This window comes from Acomys russatus, chromosome 13 (genome assembly GCF_903995435.1).
Source record: "Acomys russatus chromosome 13, mAcoRus1.1, whole genome shotgun sequence".
NCBI classification, from domain to species: domain Eukaryota; kingdom Metazoa; phylum Chordata; class Mammalia; order Rodentia; family Muridae; genus Acomys; species Acomys russatus.
Window position 1 is genome coordinate 825,585 of NC_067149.1, and position 27,188 is coordinate 852,772.

A 27,188-nucleotide genomic window follows, 5' to 3' on the forward strand; every position below is an offset into this window, starting at 1 on the left:
CCTCCCAGCGTTCCCGACCTGTCCTTCCTTTGAGGCAAGGGATATCATTTGTGTGTTTAGACTTGAATAGCAATGCCACCATATAACAGTGCTGCCATGAAATCACGGTTGCTGAAATTACAGAGCCACGCCTTTGTGAGCTGCCTTTTAAAGGGGTGCTGTTCTTTGCCCGCATTCTCGCGGTCCATTCCTCGCTCTCCATGGCTCATTTGTTCCTGGATTGAAGGTCACACTGACTCTCTAACCTTTTCACCTCTGGTTTAGGGTCGTTCTTGCTTTTGTAAGCTGGATAACACATCTCCTGGAATTCCTGCTTGTTTTTCTGATCGAGGGGTTCATGGAAGCCTGGTTCAGCTCATGAATTCAACTGTGCTCTCTCTCCCTCAAGACTGACACAGAAATCTGAACAAAGAGCATGGGTCTGCTAGGGTTCAACAAACAGGAAGCCAGGTGCTTGTCTGTCAAACTCACTTTATATAAGCTCCTCTGGCTGGCTAAAACACACAAACCTTTGCACCCGGACCTATCCGCACCTAACAACTTTTGTCCTGAGAACTCAGGGCCTCTTTGTCTACTTTTTTTTTAACACCCTGAGGACACTGTACCAGCTAGCCACAACTGGATCCTACACTAACATTCTTTCTGGCCAAACCTCCTCCAACAGAGTGTGAAAACCGCATTCTGAAGCAAAGGTAGAAAAACGTCCGTTTTCGGATGTTTCGGATCCGTTTCAACTCAAGCCAGCTGTGGAAAGAAAAAAAATATTTAAAAAATCCCCAGTTCACAGGCTCGGATTTTTCACAGATCTTGATGACTCGGGGTGGGCGTGGTGGTGCACGGCTTCAATCCCAGATTGCCAAGGCAGGCACAATCTCCGTGCTAGCTTGGTCCACAAAGTGGTTCCAGGCCAGTCGCAAGGGGACTCCGTCTCACAACAAAACGAAAACCACAAACAAACAAAAACAACCGATGATCCTTAGCAGCCTTTCTTTTCACGCACAGCACAATCATGCACAATGTCGCAGGGTCCAACGTCCAGTCCCAGGACTGAGATCGGTGACTAAACCATCTGCGGACAGGAGGGGTGGGAACGCCAGCGTTCTGCTTGCCTAGCCTCGCGGGCAGCCCCTCTCCGGGAGGCTCCCGGCAGCTTCTGGCCCCGCCTCCCCGGAGGCCCCGCCCCGATGCCGACGTCAGTTGTTATGTCTTGACTGAGGCCGCGGCTGCAACGGGTCCACTGCTCCGGGGGCGACGGCCGCGGCCTGTTGGGGGCAGCGGGGACGGTGACCGCGGCTGGCTCGGCGCGTCCGCGGGGCCGCAGCTGGCAGGAAGCCGCCCGGGAGAGGAGCCGCGGCAGGGCCTAGCGTTATTCGCTGGTTTTTTTTCCTTCCCCCACCCCTCCCCGGCCTCGCGCTCCGGAGCCTCCTCTGCAGGAGCCGCCGCGACGCCCCCTCGCGGGCCGCGGGCCTGAGCGGCGCCGCCCGCGGGAACCTGGAGCCGCCTCCGGGCCTGGGCGGCCGCCGGGGCCTAAAGCCTGGACGCTGCGGCGGCCGCTCCTCCCCGCGCTGGGCGCGCCGGACCCTCCCGACCCCGGCCACGCCGTCCCGCCCCAGCCACCCTCGGCCGACCCGCAGCTTGTCGCAGCCGCCGCCGGCTCGGGCCCCGCGGCCCCGGGCACTCCCGGCTGGCTCCCGGCCGCTCCCAGCCGTCCGCTGCTCCATGGGTGCGGTGCCTGTGAGCGTCCCCCCTCCTCCTCCTCCCTTTCCCAGCCGGTGACCGCAAGGCCAGAGCCGGTGCCCCTCGGGTCCCCCAGCCGCACGCACGCACGCACCCACGCACGCATCCCCGGAGCCACCGTGCCTCCCCGCAGGCATGGCCCGCCGGTGACCGCCGCCGCCGCGCGCCCGAGCTGCCCTCGCCTCTCCTGGCTGCGCGGTGTCGGCCCGCGTTCCACCCCTCCTCCCCTCGTCCACGGCGTCCCGGCTGCCGGCGACGCCGAGAGGACGAAGATGTGGCTGAAGCTGTTTTTCTTGCTCCTGTATTTCCTGGTCCTGTTCGTCCTGGCCAGGTTTTTCGAGGCCATCGTGTGGTATGAGACGGGCATCTTTGCGACTCAGCTGGTGGATCCCGTGGCTTTGAGCTTCAAGAAGCTGAAGACCATTCTGGAGTGTCGAGGGCTGGGCTACTCCGGGCTGCCTGAGAAGAAGGATGTTCGGGAGCTGGTGGAGAAGTCAGGCAAGTGCCAGGCTCGCGGAGGGTCGCCTCCACTGTCCTGCCTCTTACCCCCACAGGAATGAGGCGGTCCCTGGAATGGTTAAGAAGACTGCTCCAGAGGGATGCCCAGGTCTTCTTTGTCCACGTTTTCTATGAATATGTAAATCCTGGTTTTGAAAAGGGGGCTGTTAGGTGTATTGTTAGATGTATTGGTGTGTTCTTAAGGTTCTTTGAAAATGACAGTTTGAAAGTGTAGCTTTAAAAAATTATATATATATATATATATATATATATATATATATATATATATATATTCGAATCATTTGTCCCAGAATTCAAGAGCATCGGTTGAAATTGATCAAATGTAGGAAGAGGAAAAATTTCAAAATGTAGCCTGTAAGTAGCAGTCTCTGCCTCTATAGTCAAAACAAGCCACCTGGAGGGTAAAACATCATTAAAATAATAACAAAGAGACACGTGGACCTAAGATTTACATGTAAATTATGTATTTAAGTATGGGTCAGGTATGCACTGTGCAATGTTGGCTTTTTATACTTTAAATTCAGTAAACACTCTGTGTCATGGTCGGCCTTGTTTGGAGTTCATGCTTTCTTGCAGAATTACAATTTCTATTTTTGAATCTTGAATGTATACCTTTCATATCATGTGTCACAGGCATCCCTGCCTCATTTAATGCGATGAAGAAGAAACTTGAAATAGTGCTGAAAGAATATTTAATGCCTTAAATAATGTATTTCCAGTAGTCACTGATTTGGGGTAGGACTGGGTGAGGATGTACGGTAGACTTTTAAAGTGTCTCTGCTTAGACTGTCTTCCTGAAAGACGAATGTAAATTGAGCAAGGCATCTGAGTTGCTGCAGGAAGCATTTGAAACGGATGATTATCTTCTTTTGTCGGTTTAAGTATGTCAGCTAGGCCTTTTACAAGATAATGTTTTTTCCTTACGTAGCACTATCTAGACATACAGTGTGATAGGCAAGATTATAAACCAGAGCAGTTCAACACTTGTGTGCTTATAGCATAAGGGTTACAGAACTCATCTCAGCCATCGGGTAAAAGGAAGGACTTCTTTGCATAAGGGATGCATTTTCAGCTCTTGTCTGCTGCATGGTTTACGCAGCCATTGGTTGCTGGGTGAAGGAAGTGGATTAGCTAAAGTAAAAGTTATTATATCATAGTTATTTGATCACACACTTTTTCCCTTCGAGCTTTATGTATTTTGCTGCCTTTTGAGCCTAAAATTGTCATATGGAGTGTCCAAGGAATCCGTGTATAGCCTAAAGAATATACAACCAAAGTATGATTCAGTCACACATTGTACAACATAACAACAATAACAATAACAAACGGCCTTGGTTTGGAAATTAAACTGTAAAACCTACATGTTTGTTGTAGATGGTTTTGCTGTTTGGAATCAAACTGTGTTATTGACTCACTATGTAATATTGAAAGCAAAAATTAAACAATATGAAATAAATGGTTTAGTTTTTATATTTGATGATACAAGATCCAAGTTTATATTATTGTAAACTTGTGTGTGAATGTGGGGTTTGTTCTGAGAGGTGACTTTCTGTCTTTCCCATTCACATAAAGCAAGCAGGCTGATGGCGTGTCTGTGCACCCACTTCTAAAGTCAGAACATATTAAGCAGGCTGTTAAAAAAAACCACGTGAAGCCTGCACACGCTTGATGTAAAGTTAAATGGTTACTAGTTTGATGGAATTTTTTGTTTCTTTTGACTGGTATAATTCAGGAACTTACTAACAAGCTATATGTTGACCCCATTAGAGTATAAGTTCTGCTGTAAGAGATGAATTGTTGTCTATTTTGTTTACTTTTGCTGAAGTAGGACCCTTATATTCAGGTGCTCTTCTTTTTCATAGGATGAAAATATAATAGTGTGCTTATTCATGATATAAGATTGAATTAGTCATCACTGAAGTTGGGAACATGGGCTCTTTGAAATCTTACAAGGGTTTTTTTTTTTTTTTTTTTCTTCAGGTGACTTGATGGAAGGTGAACTCTATTCTGCTCTCAAGGAAGAAGAGGCATCTGAGTCAGTTTCTAGTACCAATTTCAGTGGTGAAATGCACTTCTATGAGCTTGTGGAAGACACAAAAGATGGCATCTGGCTTGTTCAGGTAGAAAAGATGATAATCTTTGAGAACCTTTTTATACCACAATAGTATTTGCCACTGAGTAGAACTCAGTTCTCATTGGTTTTTCCAGTAATAATGAGAGTCAGGGCAGGAGATGCAGCTCAGTGTGTAGACTACTCCCACACATGAAGCCCCAACCCAGGTGTGGTACACATGAACTCCGAGAAGTTCAAAGTGTCTTCCTCAGCTGCATAGCGAGTTCAAAGCCAGCCTAGGATGCATGAGACCCTATCTTTGAAAAGTAAGTGAAAAGTAAAGAGTGGAAGAGGATTGGCAAAGGGGAGTTGATTGGAGAATCAGCAAAAAGAAATGTCTAGAACCCCATGTTTCTTTTTATTTATCAATGTGTGCTATTTTTATGGGGTTTGGGGCTGTTTGTTTGTTTTTTGAGAATGGGTTTCTCAGTGTAGCCTTGGCTGTCCTGGGACTCACTTTGTAGATCAGGCTAGCCTCAAACTCAAAGCAGCCTGCCTCTGCCTTCCAGATTAAAAGCGTGAGCCACCACTCTGCACTTACTTTTTTTGTTGTTTGTTTTTTAACTCTAGTTTTTAGTTCACTAGTCCACATAGTTTTAGTGTGTAAGGCAAGAACACTAAAGTAAGAGTAAAAGAATGTGCATTAGTGAAGTAGCCAGCTTTGAATGGCAGCAATCAACAGCTAAGTAGAGTTGCCAGCTTAGTAGCTGCACTGGAGAGCTGTGGAACATTATTTTGTTTATGGCAACAGTTTTTATGATATCAAAACTGTGAGATTTAATTAGTATATTAGAAATTTCAAGCTGAAAAGGGCATTAAAAGTTTTCTTTCTTGGCTCATGTTGTAGTTTATGGTAAGTGGATACACATTAACATTAATTTAACCATATTAATTAGAATAAATATGTGATAGTAAGTGTGTAATGTCATCCTAAATATTGCTTAGGAGAAAACAAAGTTTAGTTTTTAAAGTCTATATTCACTTGGAGTAACATAGCAAGTAAACTTGAAGCCTGAATGTGGCCAAAAATAAGAATGTAGTGTGTGAACGGCTGCAACCCGGTCATATCAGACCAACCCTTTCAGAAGCACCGAGAAGGAGTGAGTTCAAGGTTCTGGGACTACTCAGCACTATTGAACTAGAATCAAACTCCAGGCCCTTTGGGGTGTTTTTTTCTTCAGACTAACTTTTATTTAACCATCGACAATTCATACATATATCCTCTCATTTTCTCTGTGCTTTTGACTTTTGACTTTGCTGTTGAAAATTTTTGATTTAGGGTATGAAAATTAAAATAGCTGCTTCATATCACTTTCTGAGAACAAACACTGCAAGGTTTGGTTTTAAGATAAATTTTGAATTCAGAAACCTTAATTGGAGGCCTAATGCTGTCATTGGCTTGCAGTATGATTGAGAATAGGTGGGTGTTCTCTTGTACCTGGCCTCAAACATATGTGCATTTAAAGAGACGGAATGATGCTGTCATCTACTGTGCTGAAAGGATGAGCTTTGGTAACTCTTGGGAGATTGCACTGGAAACCCTGGGCCTCTGTATAGCGCCATTCCTACTGCATTTGCCTTTTTCTAGTTAATAGCAAAGGTGGAGCCTGAGAGGGTTCAGTCTATATACTATCCTTCAAGTTCTAGTTTACTTCTGTCTTAGTTCATTGATTTGAAATAAGCCGTAAGGGTTGAGAATGTAGTTCAGTGGTAGAGCATTTGCCTAGCATGCATGAAACCCTGGATGTGATGCCCAGTATTAAAAGGAATAAAAATCAGTCATCTCTTTAAAGCTTTAAGAAATGGTTAGTTCTATTTTCCTCCAATACTTGTTTCTAATAGTCCAGCCAAGGAAGAATTATTGGTTTTGATAATTTTAGATTTATTAACAAGATAGAATTGAATAGACAGTCCCATTGCTGTGTATTCATGGCCTAATGCTTATCACCCACATGGTTTTCTGCAGATGAATGGTGAAACAGGAAATAGGCACCTCTGAAACACAGAAGAGCCATGCCAAAGGCTGGGAACTGCTTTGAAATCTAGAATCCTACTGCAAATGACATGTGTATCTGATTGACTTTTTGCCCCATGCATGCCTGTGCACTGTGTGCATGTCTGGTGCCCACCGCGGCCAGCAGAGGACATCAGATCCTCTGGAGCTGGGGTTATGGGTGGTTGTTGGTTCCTGTGCTGGTGTTAGGCATCAAAACTTGGTTCTCAGGAAGAGCAGCCAGTACTCTTAACCACTGAGCCATTTTTCCAGCCCCAGTTGTTGTAGGTTTTTGATGTCTTACTTATTATATGATAAAATTAACCCATTTATTCAGCATAAATGGCTACAACGGGCCCTGTTCTTGGACTTCACAATAGAGCAGAAAGATATCCAGCACTGTGTCCAGCCAGCTCACATTCCACTTGTGAGAATCAGACACCAAATTAATCAATATTTAAAATAATACCAGTAAGTTGAAAGTTCTGAGGGAAAAAAATAAACAGACTAAAGAGATAGGACAACAATTTTTGAACAAGGTAGCCATTGAACAAAGTTAGTAATAAGTAATGATGTGTTAACATTAAAGCCATTATAGCTCTAGTCTCTGCATTGTCACCTCCCAATGTGTTTTAAAAGCCAAATGTTAAAGTTGAAAGTACCTCCTAAGAAAAATGGAATGTGTTTATATGGGTTTCTTCATAAGGAAAGAGCACAGTCGGACACACTTGGTTTGCACTGATTGTCTGCTTGTATTCTTTGTGTCCAGTGACTGGCATCTCACAAACGGCTAGGCTGGTCTGCAAGAACAGTGTCTGTAAGAGATTTGAGAAACGTAAGCCTGAGACCCTGCCTTTGGCACTGTGAGCTAACCAGCTAAACACTGGCCGGCACTTCCTTTAAGTTTCATAGTTAGTTTGGGCTTTTAGTTTGTTCAGTTGGTTTTTAAAATTATACTTAAAAATTTTTAAATATCTGCTAGAAACAGATGTTTCTTGGATGTTTGTCATTTCTCAGCTAGGTCATATTAGTCCAGTCTTTTCAGGAACACAGTTTTCTACAGTTTGAATTATGGTTCTTTTCTATTTCTGTTTTTGTTTCCTGTTGTTTGTCTAGAATTATTAGCATTCTTCATGCTCATCTTTCTGAGTGCCTGGGTAACAAGTGTCAGCCATCATGCTAGCCTTCTGTTGTATGTATTTTGAAAGAAGCTGACTACTTTGTATGCTCTTTTTCATCTTTTAATGGAAAATGTCCATGAGGAATATTTTCATAGACGGCACTGCGTTGATTCTAGCCATTTCTGTCTTCAGCTTGTCAAGCTTGAGTCCATGTGTTTCCTGTGTACTTGAGCAAGCTGTGGTGAATAGAACTGTGTTAGCTCCCTTTCCTGTTGCATTGCTATGACCTGATGATCGCAGCTTAAGGTAGGAAGGGTTTATTCTGCTTCCCAGTTTGAGGGTCTAGTCCATAGTGGAGGCGAAAGCATGGCTGCCGTGGTGTGGGCAGCTAATTACATCCAGCTTCACGTCAGGAAGCAGAGAGGTGACACAGTGCATGTGTGACGGCCAGAGGACAGCTTTGTGCAATTGGTTCTCCTACCTCTATGTGTGTTATGGGGATCAAACTCTGGCCACCAGGCCAGACAAGTGCTCTTACCCACTAAGCCATCTCTATCCCCTGCCTCCCTTCACTTTTAAAACTTAATCTACTTTGTAGAGTGAGAAGTGCTTGTGTAGATCAGAGGACAACTTACAGAAGTTGGTTCTCCACCAACTATTGCAAGAACTAATTTTCATCATTAAAGGTAGCAAAATCCATATGACCCCTTTACCAGTGATATACACAGAACCAAGACCTTTCTTTGTGGTACAATTATAACACAAAGCTACAATTTCCTGCTTCCTCCCTAACCCAAGCTCTTGTCTCTCATTAGCCATTTATTTCTAAAATTTGTGGGTTCCTTGACTCTGCCCACCCAGTGTCTTTGGCACCAAAAATAGAAAATGATTATTTTGTCTCTAAAGAATGCTGGTCAGAGAGGCAAATGGCTTTTGAAATGGAAAAGTTGCATAGTGAATGGCTTTTATGGATTTGTCCTCTAATATTTTTATTTGTTTTGTCTATTGTCGTATTTCAAAAGGAGATACAGCTGTTTGTTCCCTAGTAGCAGTGCCATTTAGTGATTTTAAAGTCACTGGAGTTGCACAGGAGTGAAAAAACACTTTATGATTTAAAGTACTAGAAAGCGTTGGTCACTATTTACCAAAGTGTTATGCTAATTTACTTCCTGCTTGGCTGGAAGCATTAACAGCTGCTTTTAAACTGGTTTATCTTTGTTCTTAAGACAAGAGTTTTGTTTAGGTCATTTCTAATTTTTTATTCCTTTAGTGGTCAGCTACAGGGCAAAATATATGATAAGCCCCTTGTGTTTTATATTGATGAAAACCTTTTTGAGCTTACCCATAAAAGCCAGCCAGTGAGAATGGCATACTTGATTTAGCCAGATGCTAGAGAGGCAGTAACAGGGCGAACACTCACAATTAGTTAGTTAAAACACTTGCTATTGGTATGTGGTTGCATAGCAAGATGCCATTTGTATTATCAGTCAGAAAACATTCAGGATGACAGGTTGCTGGAGAAGGAACTTTTGGTTATAAAAGAAATAGCTTTAAGCCAGGCATGATAGCGCAGGCCTTTAATCCCCGCACCCAGGGAGGCAGAGACAGACTATCTCTGTGAGTTCAAGGCCAGCCTGGTCTACAGAGTGAGTCTAAGACAGCCAAGGCTTCACAAAAGCTAAAAAATAAAGAAACAAAAACAAGAAACAAAACAAACAAAAAAACAAATAGCTCTAGGGACGCTTTATAGTAAGAAGCAGAAGCTGGGTGCTGGCGGCGTATGACAGACACCTTTAGCCCTGCCAGGAAGGCTGGGTTACGGGATGAGCCCCAGGGCAGCCAAGGCTGCACAAAGAAAGAGAGAGGGGCAAAAAGCTGAAATAGCTTAGTTCAGCTCAGCTCAGATGTTTAATTAGCAGCACTCAGATCACCTAGGCACTACGGTGAACGGGAAGATTGCCTCACATTTAGCCTGTGATGGCAGGTCTCTTTCAAGCTTGAAATTCAAGCTGTACTTTGGTCCAGATTTTCTTGTAGCTGAAGATATTCTCCACAGAGAATGCAGTCTCTTTCTTGAGTTTCTGAGAAATATCTCTTTCCCATGTAATGAGACCAGTAGTGTGGATGCCACTCCAGATCAGGTATACTCTGGGAGCCATAAACTGTAAGTCAGAAAGGTTCCTGCTAATATGCCACAGTAGTAATGGCTTAGAAGATTTTGTTTTGCCATTAACTGAGCCAGATGAGTTACTCTGTGAAAACACTACCGTTTTTATGATGGCCATTTAATTCAGCCTCCTTCAAAGTTAGATGTATGCAAGACCTTTAGCTGACTAACATAACTGCATGGGATTTTAACACAGCAATTTCTAGTTGTGTAGCTATAGTGACAGAGTCATAAATGATTCCATGAAATACTTAGATTATTTCTCACTCTTGTGCAGCTCTCTCAGTCGGGGATCCTTAAACTCTTCTAGAGCAGATGCTACAACAGATTGCCGAGTAAATAAGGCCCCAGGGGTGAAATTGTCTTGTAGCTCGTCAACCATGCTCGCAACTCTCCTCACCCACCTCTGCTTTCCCTGCCAACCTGGATGTGCCTGACGACAGCCCTCTCTCATTCCTAACACAGGAATACTTGCACAATCAACAGTTAGGTCTTCTCTCAGGGATGCCCTGAGACTTAGGGCTATGTGCACATCTACAGAGGCACACAGGGTGGCTCCTTGAAGCAATGGTATTTGCCAACATAGGCCTCAAGTGTCTGGGTTATTTTATAGTTTCAGTCAAAATGTTGGGAAAGAGTTACATATATATGTTTTTTTGGGTTTTTTTGTTTTGTTTTGTTTTGTTTCTGAGACAGGGTCTCTCTGTGTAGCCTTGGCTGTCCTGGACTCACTTTGTAGACCAGGCTGGCCTTGAACTCAGAGTGATCTGCCTGCCTCTGCCTCCCAAGTACTGGGATTAAAGGCGTGCGCCACTATGCCCAACCTTTTGAGTTACTTTTAAAGAAAGAGAAAAGAAGAGACAGAAAAAAGAGAGTGCAGAGAGCAGGAACTGAGAAAGAGCACAAAGAACAAGAAAGTAGATTATGTAATTACACAGAGACTAATATCCTGAGAAATCTAAAAATTACATTCAGGTTCCTTGGCTCTGTAATCAAGAGAAGTACTATTGACTTTTGGGAAGTAACAGAAAGGAAAAGAAACCTTGCTTATGGCTGGGTATGTAACTGAGTGGTGGAGCACTTGCCAAGTGTGCCCTTTGTGTCCTGGGTTCCCTATCCTGAACCACCACCACAAAAGTTAGGGCTTAGAAAGGACCAGGACGCAGGGAGCCGAACATGCACGACTGCTTGGTTCCCCAGGTAAACCTGTACAATATACTTTCGGACCAGAGAAAGGGGTAAATAGCATTTTAGGTGATGTGATCAGCTTTCCCTCCCTAACACCGTGTCCTCAGTCATCTGAGAATGTAAATGTGAACCATGTCTCCCTTAGTGAGACCATATATCTTCATTAAAAGCACTAAAATCCATTCATTTAATTCTCTATGTGTATGCATGTTTTGAGTATCGGATGTGTTATATAGTGTTACATATACATGTATGGCCCCATAAGTGTTAGACCAGCAGTATTGGTCACACATTGTAGGAGGTACTAGAGTGATCTGGTAGCACAGAAAGTAAACTTCCTGTTTCAGGACCGTGTGTCCCCAGCCTGTGATGCCCCTGACATTTGTTAGGCTTCCCAGAAGAAAGGCCATAGATAAGGGAGCTGAACCACCATTTGCCTTGCCCAAGGAGGTGACAGCTGGCACTCAGCTCACACACATGCCTGGAGCTTCACTTCCTGGAGGTTCTTTGAATATAAAAATGGTTCTTCCGGCTAGAAAGATTAGAGGTCACAGAGTGTTACAAAGTTGAATAATGTTGGTAACGATGGCATTTATGAAAATAGCTTAGGCCTATGTACGCTGGACTTAATTATTAGATGACGTCATGAAAACCTTGACATTTTTTGGCTTCCATTGAATTGTATTTTATTATTTTTAAAACTTTTACTGGTATCTTCAATGAAACTCTGCTTCCATTTAGTCAGAGATATTTAACTACTGACTGACATAAACAGAAGTTATTAACATTTTAAAAGTCAATTTAGAATATTTTTCTTTCTTTTAAAAATAATCTGTTTCTCTCACACCTAATTGTATATATATACTTGAAGTAGATACTTAAGGTTATCAAGTTCATTATGACTGTTCCCTTTCCTAGAGCCTTTCAAAGTTGCTGAGGGAAAAGTCCTGTGTGTAGCATTGATTTAGTTAAAGCATGGTGTAATAGAAAACATGTGTTTGTCTCTTAGCTGTGAAACTGAACATTGAAAACATGAAATTTGAACTTGTTAAGTCCACATGTGATAATTTTTATAAGCTTTATTTGGGTTTTTAAATTTTTGTTTTCAAAGAGAAATTGACTTTAGAGCCATTTTCTATCTGTATAATGTAATGATGGAGAATAGGTCACATAAAGAATGTGGCTAGCTTTTTCATAGGCTTTTGATTCCTGTTCTGTGCTACTGCTAGAGCACTGGGTTTAGCATGCAGCACTTTGTGATTCTGTTCTAGTTGCACAGTTGTGACTTCTGTAGGCATAGCAGTGAGGGCTAGTATGGCGGCCCAGCAGGTAAGGCACATACTACACACGCCTGCTGACTTGACTTCAATCCCAGGACCCAGGAGAAGGAGAGGACTAGCTGCCAGGAGTTGTCCTCTGATCTCCACAAGGGTGCAATAGCACTCATGTACATATACACTTAATATTAATAAATTAAACTTTAAAAAGAATATAGTAATTATGAGGTGATTCAGTTAAACCAGAACTGGAAGCAGAATGTCTTTATATAAAAAAATGATTTGTGCTATAGATATGAGTTGTTGGATTTAGGTAATTAAAGTTTCATCCTCCCTCCTCTCTTTTGGGGAAACAGGTCATAGCAAATGACAGAAGCCCTTTGGTGGGTAAAATCCACTGGGAGAAAATGGTTAAAAAAGTGTCAAGATTTGGAATACGGACAGGCACTTTCAACTGTTCCAGTGATCCCAGGTAAGTAGACTAGGAAACTCTTGAGTTTGAACCCTGACCATAATCTTTTTTGCTTAATAAAGACAATACTACCAGAAGCCTGCCCTAACTGTAAATTAATTATGTTTAGTGTAGTTTTATGTAAACTGGTGTTTGTTGACTTTCTGAGAGAGATCCCTTACAATTGTCTGTCATCCTTTTCTTTCAGTATTCTCTTCCAGATGGCTAAAGATGACATCACTGTTGCCATCTACAGCTCAGACTGGCTTTGAACTCATTATAGCCCTCCCTCAGTCAAGGGCTAGGGCTACAGGCACACACTACCACTCTCATACTTTTCTGACCTTCAGTTTGCATTTGCTTAGTCACTTTCAATTTGTTTCACAACTATCTGTAGCCATGTCCTTCTCCTAATGTCAAAGTCATATTTATCAATTTATTTAATCAAACATATCCTTTCTACCTTTTCTACCAGTCACTGTTCTTTTTCTTCACATTTTTTTTAGATGAGGTGGTTTGGTGTGTTATTGTCTTCAGTATGCAGTCTATTATCACATTAATTCTTGCCTGGTTATTTCATTTTTTTAATTAAAAAATTTAGGTCATATGTGTATAGAGGAGTATATGTGCATGTGTGAGTAAAGATGGCTTTGGAGTTCAGCAGATGATGTAGGATCATCCCTTGGGTCTGGAGTCATAGGCAGCTGTGAACCATGTTGGAGGGAAAAAAACAACAAGTTTTTGTTTTGTTTTAAATTTTTAATTTATTTACTTTACATCCTGATTGTAGCCCCTTCCCTTGTCTCCTTCTGGTCCCATCCTCCCTTCCTCATCCCCCTTTCCCTCCCTCCCCTAGTCCTCAGAAATGGGGAGCCCTCCTCCCTTAACATCTGACCCCAGCCTATCAAGTCTCATCTGGACTGCCTGCATCCCCCTCTGTGGCCTGGCAATGCCGCCCCACCAGGGCGAAGTGGTCAATGAGTGGGTATCAGAGTCCATATCAGAGGTAGCCCCTATACCCCATATTAGGGCACCCATAAGGAGGCTGTGCTGCCTATCTACTACATCTGAGCAGAGGGTCTAGGTCCTCACCATGCATGGTCCATGGTTGGTGCATCAGTCTCTGCTGCACCCCCCTGCTGGCCCAGATTTGTTGGCTCCATTGGTCCCTTGTAGAGCTCCTGTCCCCTCCAGTCCCTTCTATCCCCCAACTCTTTGAGACTCCCTGCACTCCACCCCAAAGTTTGGCTGTGTGTCTCAGCATCTGCTTGTGTCCCCTGCTGGGTGGAGTCTTTCAGAAGACCTCTGCGGTAGGCTCCCTTCCTGTTCCTTCTCTTCAGCAGCTTCCAGTGTCTCTTCTGTTTGCCCTTCTGAATGGGAATTAAGCATCCTCTGTAGGGTCTGTAGTGTCCTCCTTGTTACTTAGCTTCTTTAGGTCTATGTATTGTGCAAAACCAACTTTTGTTTGTTTGTTTGGTTTTAGTTTTTGGTTTTTTGAGACAGGGTTTCTCTGTATAGTCTTGGATGTCTTGGACTCACTTTGTAGACCAGGCTGGCCTCCAACTCACAGTGATCCCGAGTGCTGGGATTAAAGGCTTGCACCACCACGCCTGGCCCAAAACCAACATTTTTATATAGACAAAAGAACTGACAGATGAGTTGAGCGAAGTGGTGTATGCCTGTGTTCCCAGTCGAAGGATCTCAGGTTCTAAGCCACCCTGTGTAGTGACTGGTACAAAACAAAACCCTAAGGAATGTTTTCTTGATAGTATCAGTGAATTTACTCTGACCTTTAAAATGTTCTTTTTGAATTGATGATAAAAGGTTTTATGCTGATGCATGCATGATAATATGCAATTATTAAAAACAATGTATGCATGTAGTGTTGTCTTTGTGAGGATATCTTTAGATTAGTATTTAAAGAAATATATTAGTTAACCCAGTGTTTGTAAGCATTAGGATTTTTTCCAAACTTGGAAAACATGATTTAATTTGAAAGTTATAACAAGAAATTTTCTTTTGTTGGGTAGTCTCAAGTTCTTTTTAGAACCACAAAACTAAAAAAATTTCTGAATTGAAAAGAAAATATAAAAGGAGGAAATGAATGTATTAAAACTGCCTGTTTTGCAAAGTTAGATTATTTTTTGTCATAAAGATTATCGTTTGATATATGATACAAGTGAGAAGCCAGAGTAGTTATAGGAGAGAAGATCAAAGACTGACCAAGAGTAGCGACATGCAGCTGGGCAGTTGTTTCAGCAATTGAGAACGTTTTCTGCTCTTTACAAAGGACCTGGGTTCGGTTCCCGGGACCTGGATGGCTTTCAGCTGTCCAGCTCCAGCTCCAGGGATCTGACATACTCTGCTCCGAGGGCACCTGCACACATGTGATGCATATAAAGTCACATAAACATACACACTACACATAGAAATAAATACAAATTTTAATGAGTAGAAATGCGTCATCACAAGTCTCTTGCAATTGTGCCATTAAAGCTCCTTAGAGAAGGTTGTCATTTACATACATTTTGTCTACTCTTCGGTTCTGGCAACAGTAAAAACAGGATTCATAGCATTGAATTATTTTTCATTGGATAAATATATTGTTAAGGGACAGAAATACTTAATTTTAAAGACATATCCCTTTATAAACCATTTCATGTAATGGAATTTGTGTATTTAAGGGAGTGAATCAACACAGCAAGATTCTGAGTGAGAGTCAGGAGCTGTGATTCAAAGTCACTGAGAGCCTCACAGAGTCCTCAACAGCCTGCTCTGTGAGAGACAATACAGCACCTTCATTGAGCTGAGATTATACCACAGTATTCCTGAGAGAAATTCTTCATGCTGCCATTATAAAGCATAGGCCACATCACTAGACCTCTCTCTCGGGATCCTGTGAGTGTGTAACATACTCAGCTAGCCATAATAAAATATGAATGTGCTTAGTAAATACAACATCCATGACTTATGTCAGTATTCTGAGTAGCAACATAAGAAATCATGTGGTACCATTTTCAGGTCTGTCACAAAACATAGCACATACACAGGGTAGATTTTTAAAAAACCGTTTATCAATAAATATAAATTTTGTATATTATAAAAGTCCACATGGCAGGTTTGGGATAGCTTAACAAATAAAACAAAGGACTATTCTTCAGTTATCATCTATTCATAGTAATGCAACACCTGGTTTTGTTTTTTTATTTTTCTCATCACCTAGTTTTTCAGAGAGGACAAATGTCATATTACTGACCTCTTCCATAGCTCAAACAGGTGGCAATTATAATTAAGCCCTTCTCATTCACTCCACTGGTAAGCTGAATTGGACTGAAACTCTTTGTCTCTATACTTTCTTTCTGTGTTTCCTGTGTTAAATCCTATTTTTTCACAGTATTCCATTAAAGAGAAAAGAAAGCTAACAGGAACTTGAAGTAGCTCTCTTTCTGACTGGCTTATGTAAAGGTCACTGTGTAGTAGGCCTGTTGTCCTGTGGTGTCAGGCCTTGTGTGTGTGCTTAGCTGAGAAGTGGAAAGGCAGGATGCCTGTCAGGCACTCTGTCCCACCTCAGCAACTCAGCACGTAGGAGCATGTCTCTGTTTCTAATTTCTAACCATCTTTCAAGACCTAGTTCATTCCCAATTCTTTCTTGAGCTCTTCACCTCCTCAGACTCCCATGATACTCCCTTTCTTTAATCTTTCTTTGATACTGGTTTTGCATCCATAACAGGATTTTTAAATTCCATATGAGCAGAAGTTGTTTCCCATTATCTTTGGATCTTAGCACGTAATGCTAAGCACATAGGAGGTACTAAAGTGCTTGCTGAGTCCTTGGCTCAGAGGAGTGCCTTTAGATAGACATTCTACAAACTTGTTTCTTTTCCTAGAACAGAAATTCAAAGCAGACTACAGTAAGCTTGCTCTGTCACAGTTGCCAAGTATTGGTTTCTCTTTGGTTATTTGGAGGTTATCCGGTGGTGCCTTTCAGGCCCTAAAGAAAACTGTTAGAATGTAAGTTGTGCAACAGCCTAGCTGTTTACTCAGTTTACTCTCTTACAGGTACTGCAGGAGAAGAGGCTGGGTGCGTTCCACACTCATTATGTCTGTCCCACAGACAAGTACATCTAAAGGAAAAGTCATGCTCAAAGAGTATAGTGGACGCAAGATTGAAGTAGAGCACATTTTTAAATGGATAACTGCCCATGCAGCTTCTCGGATCAAAACTATATATAATGTTGAGCATTTAAAAGAAGAATGGAATAAAAGTGATCAATACTGGGTAAAAATATACCTATTTGCAAACCTTGACCAACCGCCAGCTTTCTTCTCCGCATTAAGTATAAAATTTACTGGAAGAGTGGAGTTTATTTTTGTTAATGTGGAAAATTGGGACAACAAGAGTTATATGACAGATATTGGTATTCATAACATGCCATCATACATACTTAGAACTCCTGAAGGAATTTACAGATATGGAAACCACACAGGTGAATTTATATCCCTTCAGGCCATGGATTCATTTCTGCGCTCATTACAACCTGAAGTAAATGATCTGTTTGTTTTGAGTTTGGTTCTAGTTAATCTAATGGCTTGGATGGACTTATTTATTACACAAGGAGCAACCATCAAGCGATTTGTGGTTCTTATAAGCACCTTAGGGACATACAATTCCCTATTAATTATTTCCTGGTTACCCGTGTTGGGCTTTCTCCAGCTCCCTTACTTAGATAGCTTTTATGAATATAGCTTAAGATTGCTGCGCTATTCTAATACAACCACATTGGCGTCGTGGGTAAGAGCAGACTGGATGTTTTACTCTTCACACCCGGCCCTGTTTCTCAGTACATACCTTGGACATGGTTTGCTAATTGATTACTTTGAGAAGAAGAGACGGCGCAGCAACAATGATGAAGTTAATGCAAATAATTTAGAATGGTTATCAAGTCTGTGGGACTGGTACACCAGCTACCTCTTCCACCCGATTGCTTCTTTTCAGAACTTTCCTATAGACTCTGATTGGGATGAAGACCCTGACTTATTCTTGGAACGGTTAGCTTTCCCTGACCTTTGGCTTCACCCTCTGATACCAACTGATTATATTAAAAACTTACCAATGTGGCGGTTTAAATGTCTTGGGGTGCAGTCTGAAGAAGAAATGTCGGAGAGTTCTCAAGACACGGAAAATGACTCAGATAGTGACAACATGGACACTTTTAGTAGTAAGGATGCATTTGAAGATAAGCAAAGTATAGTTCACAGTTCTCCAGGAAGAGTAAGTCAGTGTGATGCTGAGGCTTGCTCATGTGCCAATAAATATTGTCAGACCAGCCCATGTGAAAGGAAGGGGAGGTCATATGGATCACATAACATTAATGAAGATATGGAACCGGACTGGTTGACTTGGCCTGCTGGTACGCTGCACTGTACTGAATGTGTTGTTTGCCTCGAGAATTTTGAAAATGGATGCTTGCTCATGGGGTTGCCTTGTGGTCATGTGTTTCACCAGAATTGCATTGTTATGTGGTTGGCTGGGGGGCGACACTGTTGCCCTGTTTGCCGTTGGCCTTCCTATAAGAAAAAGCAGCCATATGTACAACAACAGCCGTTGTCAAATGATGTCTCATCTTAACCATGTGCAATTTGTCCTTAATAAGCTTTGAGTATCTTACAGCTTGCCTTTTTAATGTTAGTCACAATGTTTCTGTGGTTTGAAGTTTAGTTTAATGTTAGTGCAGTGACAGGAATTACACATTATGCTGATGTTGATGACAGAATTTATTTGGTTGCCTTGTGTGTCAATTGAATGCATACTAAACTGTAAAAAAATTTATTTACAGCATTGGAAATTCAGAAGTTAATGTTTTTCTGTAAGCACAAAAGACGTATGGTAGAAATTTATCCTATAAGACTTTATGAGGCAGGATCAAATCCTAGTGGGACTGAGCTGGTTTCTTATCCTAAATGTTTTCTCTCTTTTTACAATCTCTGTCCAGCACTTCTTGGTTAAATAATGTATGCTTTGAGACATGAAATTAAAACAGATCTATGAATAAATTATTTTAAAACCAGAAAGTTATAGGTTTTCTGATGTTAAGCTGTGATAACGTGACTACTTTTTGTAGGTGTTTTGCTGGTTTGTTAATTTCACAGGTAATTACAACATGATTTTGAGATGGAAGAAAAAGGATAGGAATCCTAGTGCTAATCTTGGCCATGAGTCATGGTGGTCCACATGTTAGCTTTGACAGAAAAGAGTTTGGGGGGTGTTTTTAAAATGAGTGTTATAGATTACTAGTATTTAACATATTTATCTAAATAAAAACAACTATAGTATATTAGCCATACAAGGTTTACCTTGTATGTCTGACTTTTTATTTTGAAATTTTTTCAGTGCTAGAGGAAAGCTGAGAATATAGATAATAGAATAAATATCCATTTTTCTTTAATGTACCATATTTGTATTTTATTGTGTTTATAACCTTCTAATTACAATTTTAATATTTTCCCTTTTTAGCCATGCATGGTGGCACATGCCTTTAATCCCAGCCAGCACTCAAAGAGACAGAGGCAGGTGGATTGCTGTGAGTTCAAGGCCAGCTTGCTCTACAAAAGCCTGTCCAAGACAGCCAAGGCTACACAGAGAAACCCTGTCTCAAAAACAAAACAAAACAAAATTTCCCCTTTTGACCCCCTTGAGACTGTTGAAAGTAAACTTGGATCATCATGAGTCACCACGTTTCCTGTGAGTGAGAGCTTTCTCTTACATAGTCATCACACCATTATTACACCCTGCAATGCAGCATTGATTCAGTAACACCTGATGTATGATCCTTGTTCCCTAAATGTCCTTACATTTTATGTCTTTGTTATATATTTTTGAATATAGAAAAGACTCATCCGTTGGGTTTAGTCCCCTTTCCTTCCATCCTGTCCTCTAGTTGGTGTGTGTGTGTGTGTGTGTGTGTGTGTGTGTTGCTAAGGCCTGAACTCAAGACCTTAGCATGGTCGGCAAGTACTATGAGCCACACTTCAGCCCTCTCTTTATTTTTTTTAATTTTGAGATAGGGTCTTACTAAGTTGCCTGGCTGATCTTGAATTCTTAATCTGCCTGCCTCAGCCTCTGGAGTAGCTAAGATTGCAGGCCTGTACCACAGGCCTGGCACCCTTCTGGTACTAATCTTTTTTAACAATACAAATAAATTTCTTTCATGATCAGATTTAGTGTTGCCTATTTACATAGTGTCAGGATGCATGTAGTGTCAGTTCTGTTGGTGGTGATGCTAAATGTGTGTGAAGCGGTTATCTATCGAGTCTCTCCTCCGTGAGATACCATCCTTTTCCTCATCTCACTTGTTTAATAGCCAGTGACGCATCTTTGAATCAGTTATCAACAGTTGCTATATGGGCTTTTTCTAATTTCAGCTTAATTCTACATTTATTAGCTGGCCCTGTATGTATGTGTGGGGAGAAGAGACAGTGACTTTCCACTTTTCTTCCCTGTTTTGAATATCACTGTACTTAGTTTTTTATTATTATCATTATTATTTGTATTTGTATTAAAACTTGAGAATGCTTATTGGTTAAGAACGCTGGCTGCCCTTATAGGAGACCTGGGCTTGATTCCTAGCATCCATGTGACAGCTAGCCAGCTAAATAACCACCTATCTATCTATAACTGCCGTTTCAGGAAGTGTCACACTTTCTTGCCTCAGCAGGCAATGAATGCACATGGTACCAAGGCAAAACACCCACCCATATATAATAAAAAGTATTAAATCTTTAAAAAATGCTTGTTTTCGGTGTTCAAACAATGCCCCCTTTAGCTAGTAGAACCTTCTCTACACTCTCCCTTATGTCTTACTAATGCTGTTATCCTTGAAGCTCTGCCTTTTTATGTGGCCTTTTTATCATTCATTTCTTCCAATTCCAAGTTTCATGATGGGCACTTCTAAAATCCTTAGTTAACTGCACTTCAAAATGGTATTGGGGGAAGACCCCTTTCTCAATTGCTTATAGGGCACTAACACTTTTTTCTTACATGGTTATTGTCTTACTTTTAGATACTAGTAGAAAACAGGTGCTTTCCCACTTTTAGTGGAATTGTGTCGTGATAAATCCATCATAAATTGGAAGTGCCACAAGTAAATGCATTTACAAAACTGAACTACCACAGAGTACACTGTAGAAGAGTGCCGGCTGTTTCCCTCAAGATCCTCAGACTGGCAGTTCTGCCTTGCAGCCCCTATAAGGAAAACTGTACTTTTCTGCTATGAGAAGTGCTCAGAATTTCAACTGACTTCCTTATCATCATCATAAATATTGAAAAATCACCAAACATCATAAGTAGGAGTCTGCAACACAGCTGAGTCAGTAGAGTGCTTGCCTAGATAGAATTCACAAAGCCCTGAATTGACCCCCAGCACCATGTGAGCTGGGCATGGTAGTACGTACCTATAGTCCCAGCACTCAGAGGTAGAGGAGCACCAGTGTGCTGTCATCCTTAGCTACATAGCAAGTTCAAGACTAACTTGAGCAATATGAGACTGTGTCTCTAAAATAATGGATCAGGAAGCTTCCTAGTAGTAAGGCCTAACAGCCGTGGTCGCTGTATTTCATACATTTGAGAATTTAAATGAGCAGCAGCCAGTGCTGCATATGCTGCTGAACCAAAGCTGAAATCCTTTTCTCGTAGATGGGGCTCCACCATTTCTCACCTCTGTTTCTCACTTTTGTTTTGTTCATGCTTTCAGCAGATGGTTCTCAAATCTACCTGTTCTTCAAAGGCCCTTTGCACATATCAGTTGTTTGTTTTGAGGCAGAGTTTCTCTGTGTAGTCTTGGACTCACTTTGGAGACCAGGCTGGCCTCGAACTCACAGTGATCCTCCAGCCTCTATGCTGCAGTGCTAGGAGCCTGGCCCATCATTGGTTTAATGTGCAGCTATCTGCTATCGTTTATTCACTGAGTACTTAGACTCAAGCCCAGGTCTTTCAGGGCATGCTAGGCCAGCACCCTACCATCCTCAGCCTTTGATTTTGGTAGGGAAGGGTCTCATGTAGCTTGGGTAGGACTTGAACTCATATTTATCCTGGATTCAGCTCTGGATTCTTTAAATTAACTGCAGTGCTATATTGTCTCTCTTCATAACCCATCATTCTCTTAAAGTCCCAATTTCATTTAATGGAAGTGTGTGTGTGTGTGTGTGTGTGTGTGTGTGTGTGTGTGTGTGTGTGTGTGTGTGTGTATGTGTGTGTGTGTAACCAGTTACAAAATGTACATGAAAGTGTAGAAATGTTTAGACAAATTTCTCCAGCTTTCCAGAGCACACCACACATTGGATACCATTATCGTAGAACAGTCATTTAAATCTTTTCATCCAAGAAAGTGACCCTGGGTGTATAGGTATATAAAATAGCTATACAAATCAGAAGACATTTACTGGTGATAACATAAGTTCATTTTAACGCCTCTGTTACACATGCAGCTTTGCTGGTCGCCAAAGAGCAAAGCAAAAATACTAGTGGGATAGCTGTGCTTACTTTAACATAAAGAATTAAGTTTTGGCTGAATATTTTATGTTAACCTAAAAGCCCAGCACACTTTTGACATGATGTATAACTCACCAACATTTTTATTTTTATGGTTGTCAGTGCAGAAGATGCCACTTTGCATAAATATGTACTATAAAACGAAAAGAGCAGAAAGTATCAGAAATTCTGCCTAATCCCATATCATAATTTATCTAACAACTTTAAATGAAACTGAGCTAGCAACTAGACTTCTTAAAATAAAACAATGTGATACAATCCAAACATTTACCAATTTTAGTGGTACACTGATACGGTAGTTACATGCTGAGAAATAACAGGAAAATATTTAAAATATTTGTTTTCTGTGATTAAGCCATTGTATTTCTGTAAGAGCAGAAAGCTATATATACTAAAAACACTGCGGTTCATCACGTATAACGGCCTTGAGTGTGAGCCGCGGTGTTTGAGGCAGTTTGTGTAGCCTCCCTGCACATGTGGTGCAGCGCACATCTGTGTTCAGAAACAAGACTAGTGAAGGCACGCTGTGCCGCACAGGTGGATGTTACCAGAGACACCTTAGATTTATCATCTGATTTTTCTATTACCTTTTGACCTTTTGAAAATTCAGCAGCCTTTTGCTGTTACCAAATTTATCCAGACCCCCAAATTCAGTTACTGGACCCCATATGAGGTCACAACTCACAGCTTGAGAAGTTGAGGGCTAGACAACAAAGAAGCCTTAGCATTGGCCACCACAGGCCCTTGCTGCACATCCCTGGTTTAATACTTGGGTTCGTCATATTCCATATTATTAGCACCCATGCTATTATTTCTTCTCCAGTGAGTGCTTTGTCATCCCTCTACCTAATTGCATTGTTCCTTCCACTACTCTTTGGTTGTCTTGATATTTTCTCCCTAAATTCTGCACCATCCCATCTTCTGCTTACTAGGCTTAAATTGGGGTTTGGGGGGGGAGGGATGGGCGGCAAAGATATCAACAGACACAATCAGGTTGAAGGACACCTTACTCAAGTGATCCACTTAGTGTGTCAACAGCAGAGTGGACAGCTGTGTGTTCTCTGTCCCAGGTACCTTGGACGTTCCCAGCAGCTGCATTGAAGCAAAATGCATGAGGCCCATGCGTTACTCATCTGCCCACAGTACGTGGCACAAAATGGACACGATTTTTTTTGAGTGTTATGTGTGCAATAAAAATGCCACAATGAGCGGGGCTCGGTGGCTCACACCTGTAACCCCAGCACTCGGGAGGCAGAGGCAGGCGCATCACTGTGAGTTCCAGGACAGCCTGGTCTACAAAGAGAGTCCAGGACAGCCAGGGCTGTTACACAGAGAAACCCTGTCTTGAAAAACAGAAAAGAAAGAAAGGAAAGAAGAAAAGAAAGAAGAGGGGAGAAAATGCCACAATGGTCGGTCATGGTGGTGCACGCCTTTAATCCCAGCACTCCAGAGACAGAGGCAGGCAGATCGCTGTGAGTTCAAGGCCAGCCTGGTCTACAAAGTGAGTCCAGGACAGCTAAGGCTACACAGAGAAACCTTGTCTACAAAAACAAAAACAAACAAGCCACAATGAAAAGCAGACAAAAATATTACAATGAGATTAGGGGAACTGTCAGGGCTTCAGGTCTTGGTAAACCTGACTCATCCCTTAATTGTTAAACAGAGTAACACTGCATTTAGCAGCTTTTCTCCGATGTGGGAAACTGAAGGAAATATTGAAGGTTAATAGACTTTACTTCAACTTATTTTAAAGGAAAATTGAACCTTGTATGTAAGGAGTCTCAGGCACATGCTCTTTGTAGTTGCAGGAATCCCTGACTAATGGTAGCAATACGGCACATAAAATGTTCTGTTTAGGAGATTTTTTTTCCATCTAGATTATTTTGTGTATAAATCTTTTCATTCTGTAAAGTTGATAACCTCCCCAAGGGATGGAATAATGTTATGATATCCTCACCTCCTTGAAGGGGTAAGATCCAATATATCCATATCTATATACACAGTAAATAGTTGATGGCTTGAATTATAAGGATGCATTTTAGTTTTACCCTTTACCCATCTACTGTAGGTAGGAAAGGTAAAAGATTCTATTTACTTTACAGATTACTTGGGAGCCTGGTGAGTTGTTCTTGTAATCTTTCTCTGTGCTCACCTATGTTTTTCTATTTTATTATTCTTTAAAACTCTGCCTAAGGAGGAGGGTGGAGAGATGGTGCAGCTGCTGGTACAGAGGACCCGGTTTCAGTGCCTGGCCTCACATGGAAGCTCACAAACATCTGTAGTTCGATTTCAGGGGAGCCGATTTTGTTCTCTGGCCTCCTTGGGGACCAGGCCTGCATGTGGTATGCAGACATACATGCAGGCAGAACACCCCATGCACATTCAAAACAAAAGGAAAGAAAAAACCCAACAAAAAACAAAAATACTCTGCCAAAAGGACATAAAAGCTAGAAAAATAGCTGGGTATGGTGCTGCACGCCTTTAATCCCAGCACTCTGGAGGCAGGGGCAGGTGGATCCTCATGAGCTCAAGGCCAGCCTGGTGTACAAAGTGAGTCTAGGACAGCCAAGGCTACACAGAGAAACCCTGTCTCAAAAAAACAAAAAATACTGGGAAAAACGGGGCTTGGAGAGATGGCCCAGTGGTTAAGAGCACTGGAGGTCCTGAGTTCAACTCCCAGCAACCATATGGGTGACTCACAACCATCTATACTGAGAACTGATGGCAGGCATGTACATGGATAAAGCACTCATATACATTAAATAAATAAATCTTTTTAAAAAAGAAGGTAAAATGTTGGACCCTGTTTGCTATTGGTTTGATTTAAAATTAAGACAAATGCTGAAGATCAGTTGTAAAATTGATATTTTAAAAATCATTTGTGGTTTTTTTATTGTAAAAACTGTATCTATATATTCCCTGGGGAGGGGTAGGATGCTTGCCATGGCACTCCTGGAGTCTAAGGACAACGCACAGGATTCGGGTCTCTTCTCCCAGCATGTGGGTCCTTGGGATTCCAGCTCATATTCAGGCCTCATGGCAGGCGTCTTCACGTGCTGAGCCACCTCAGCAGCCCATCGTGTGGGTTGTAATTACTCTGTTTCTGTTCTTGGTTGTCAATGACTGTATGTTGGCACAGGCAATCTTTTCAAAAGTCTTCCTCTCTTCTGACCTAAGTTTATATTTCCTATGTGTCAGATCATTTCAGGCTGGGACTGTAACTCGGTGACAGAACGCACCAGGCCCTGGGTTCCAGCTGGAGTGGGGAACATTTCCCTTCATAGTATCCTCTGCAGGATTGGAGTAGACAAAATTCTGATGTGCAACAGCCACGAATTCAGGACAGTTGAAATAATGAGTCTAGGACACAGCTTTCAGATCTACATGTCCTCGGGGCTCAAGTCCAGGATGGTGCGGCTATGGTTTGCATGCGTGTTCTCCCTTTATGGTCAAAAGAATGTCTCAACCCACTCTGCACCTATAAACACGGGTGGCGTCTAGGTAGAATTGTACCTTTCTAGCTTGTTTGTGGATTCTTCTGTCATGTTCACTCTCTCAGAAGTAAACTCATTGCAGAAAAAGCAATGAGAACTTGGGCTAGAGATTTAGCTCAGAGGTACAAAGCTCGTTTGCTGATACGAACAAGGGCCTGGGTTAATTCCTACAGGCACCAAAATTGACTTTCCTCACAGTGTCTACAGGGTATCAGCATTGTAGCTATTACAACATTCTGCAAGCTCTTTGATTTGGAGGCATATTTTCAGAATGTTTTTTCTTAGTTGACAATTCAGGGACTGGTGACATTTTTGCATGGGTAGCTTACTTGGAGTTTTCTGGTTTTTTTTTTTTTTTTTTTTTTTTTTTTTTTCCAGAAAGACCAACTGGTAGGGTGTTCTACAGTAAAGAACACCCAGAACATGGTATGTAGAGGAGGCTGGTATTTGTCTTCCACACACTCTGGTTTGTTTTTACTTAACTCCTGAGCCAAGTGGCCAAACAGTAGGTTTCTGGGGAAAAAAACCCACCAAGCTGATTCCTGTCTTTGTTGACAGATTCTTGGGTAGGAGAAACCTCTTAAAATACCGAACAGTCATATCCTGGGCTTTTAAAACTGTGTTGTTCAAATCTTATTTAGTTTTTTAGTTTTTTGAGACAGGGGTTCTCTGTGTAGCCTGGACTCACTTTGTAGACCAGGCTGGCCTTGAACTTGAACTCACACAATCCACCTACCTCTGCCTCCTAAGTGCTGGGATTACAGGCATGCACCACCATGCCCAGCTCAAATCATTTCTTAGTACTGAATGTGGTGCACTGTGACCCATCTCAGTGGATACTGCTTTATTTAGACTCCACCTAATAGTGGTTAAAAAGGGGTTAAAAAAGGGGTGTGTGATTCTTAACTGTTTTCCTATTTAAAATCAGAATCATGTGGTGGTCACTCAGTCCAGCTTTCTGCCTTAATTTAGGTTACTGATGGCCTTGTTAAACCTGGCACCCGTACCCTTACAACATTTATAAACATTCTCCCGCCAGGACTCACAGGAGAAGCACGGAGTTAGCCGGTACCAGAGCAGCCTCGCTGCTGAAGGCACTTGTCCTGCCACTGTGTTTGAGAAGGAAGATAACTCCGTTCATCTTTGGAAAACCCAGTCCGTCTGTAATCTCTCTTGGAAATACATTTCCATCACATCCTAAACCAGCAGCTATGTCACGGGGACCTTCATTCCTGTGTGTTCAGCCTCAAAGCCATCCCCTCCCCCTGAACGTCTACCTCCAGGAGAGGGAGTGGGAGCCGAGAGAGCAGCTTCTCACTCCAGGCTGCAGGTTCTGGCTGACACTGGGTGAGGGTGGATTTACGGTCCCTGCTGTGTTTTCCTGGCTGTGCAGAGGAAGAAGGGTAATATGCCAAAGCAAAAGCAATTTTTAGCACAATACCAGATGGAGTTATACAGAGAAAAGATATATTGGTTTTCTAAGGACTAGAAAAGCGCACAGAAACCCATTGACTTGTATTCCTTTACCGTAAATGAGGATAGAGCAAATAAACCCATCCAGACAGTATCTGTTCAATTCGC

General features: G+C 42.0%; 1 protein-coding gene across 2 annotated transcripts in view; it reads left to right on the forward strand.

Annotated features, from left to right (window-relative positions):
• Positions 1–1,903: 1,903 nt before the first annotated feature.
• The window catches only part of LOC127197012 (charged multivesicular body protein 3), an 82,198-nt gene continuing 56,913 nt past the window's right edge, over positions 1,904–27,188 (forward strand). The window contains exons 1-4 of one of the 2 annotated variants that reach the window (XM_051154695.1): positions 1,904–2,235; positions 4,237–4,376; positions 12,472–12,587; positions 16,626–19,064. In XM_051154695.1, coding sequence (XP_051010652.1) covers positions 2,010–2,235; positions 4,237–4,376; positions 12,472–12,587; positions 16,626–18,195 — 2,052 coding nt within the window. In that variant the 5' untranslated portion in view covers positions 1,904–2,009 and the 3' untranslated portion in view covers positions 18,196–19,064. Of the gene's footprint in view, positions 2,236–4,236; positions 4,377–12,471; positions 12,588–16,625; positions 19,065–27,188 lie in introns of those variants that run through there. The other variant, XM_051154698.1, reaches the window with a different exon arrangement.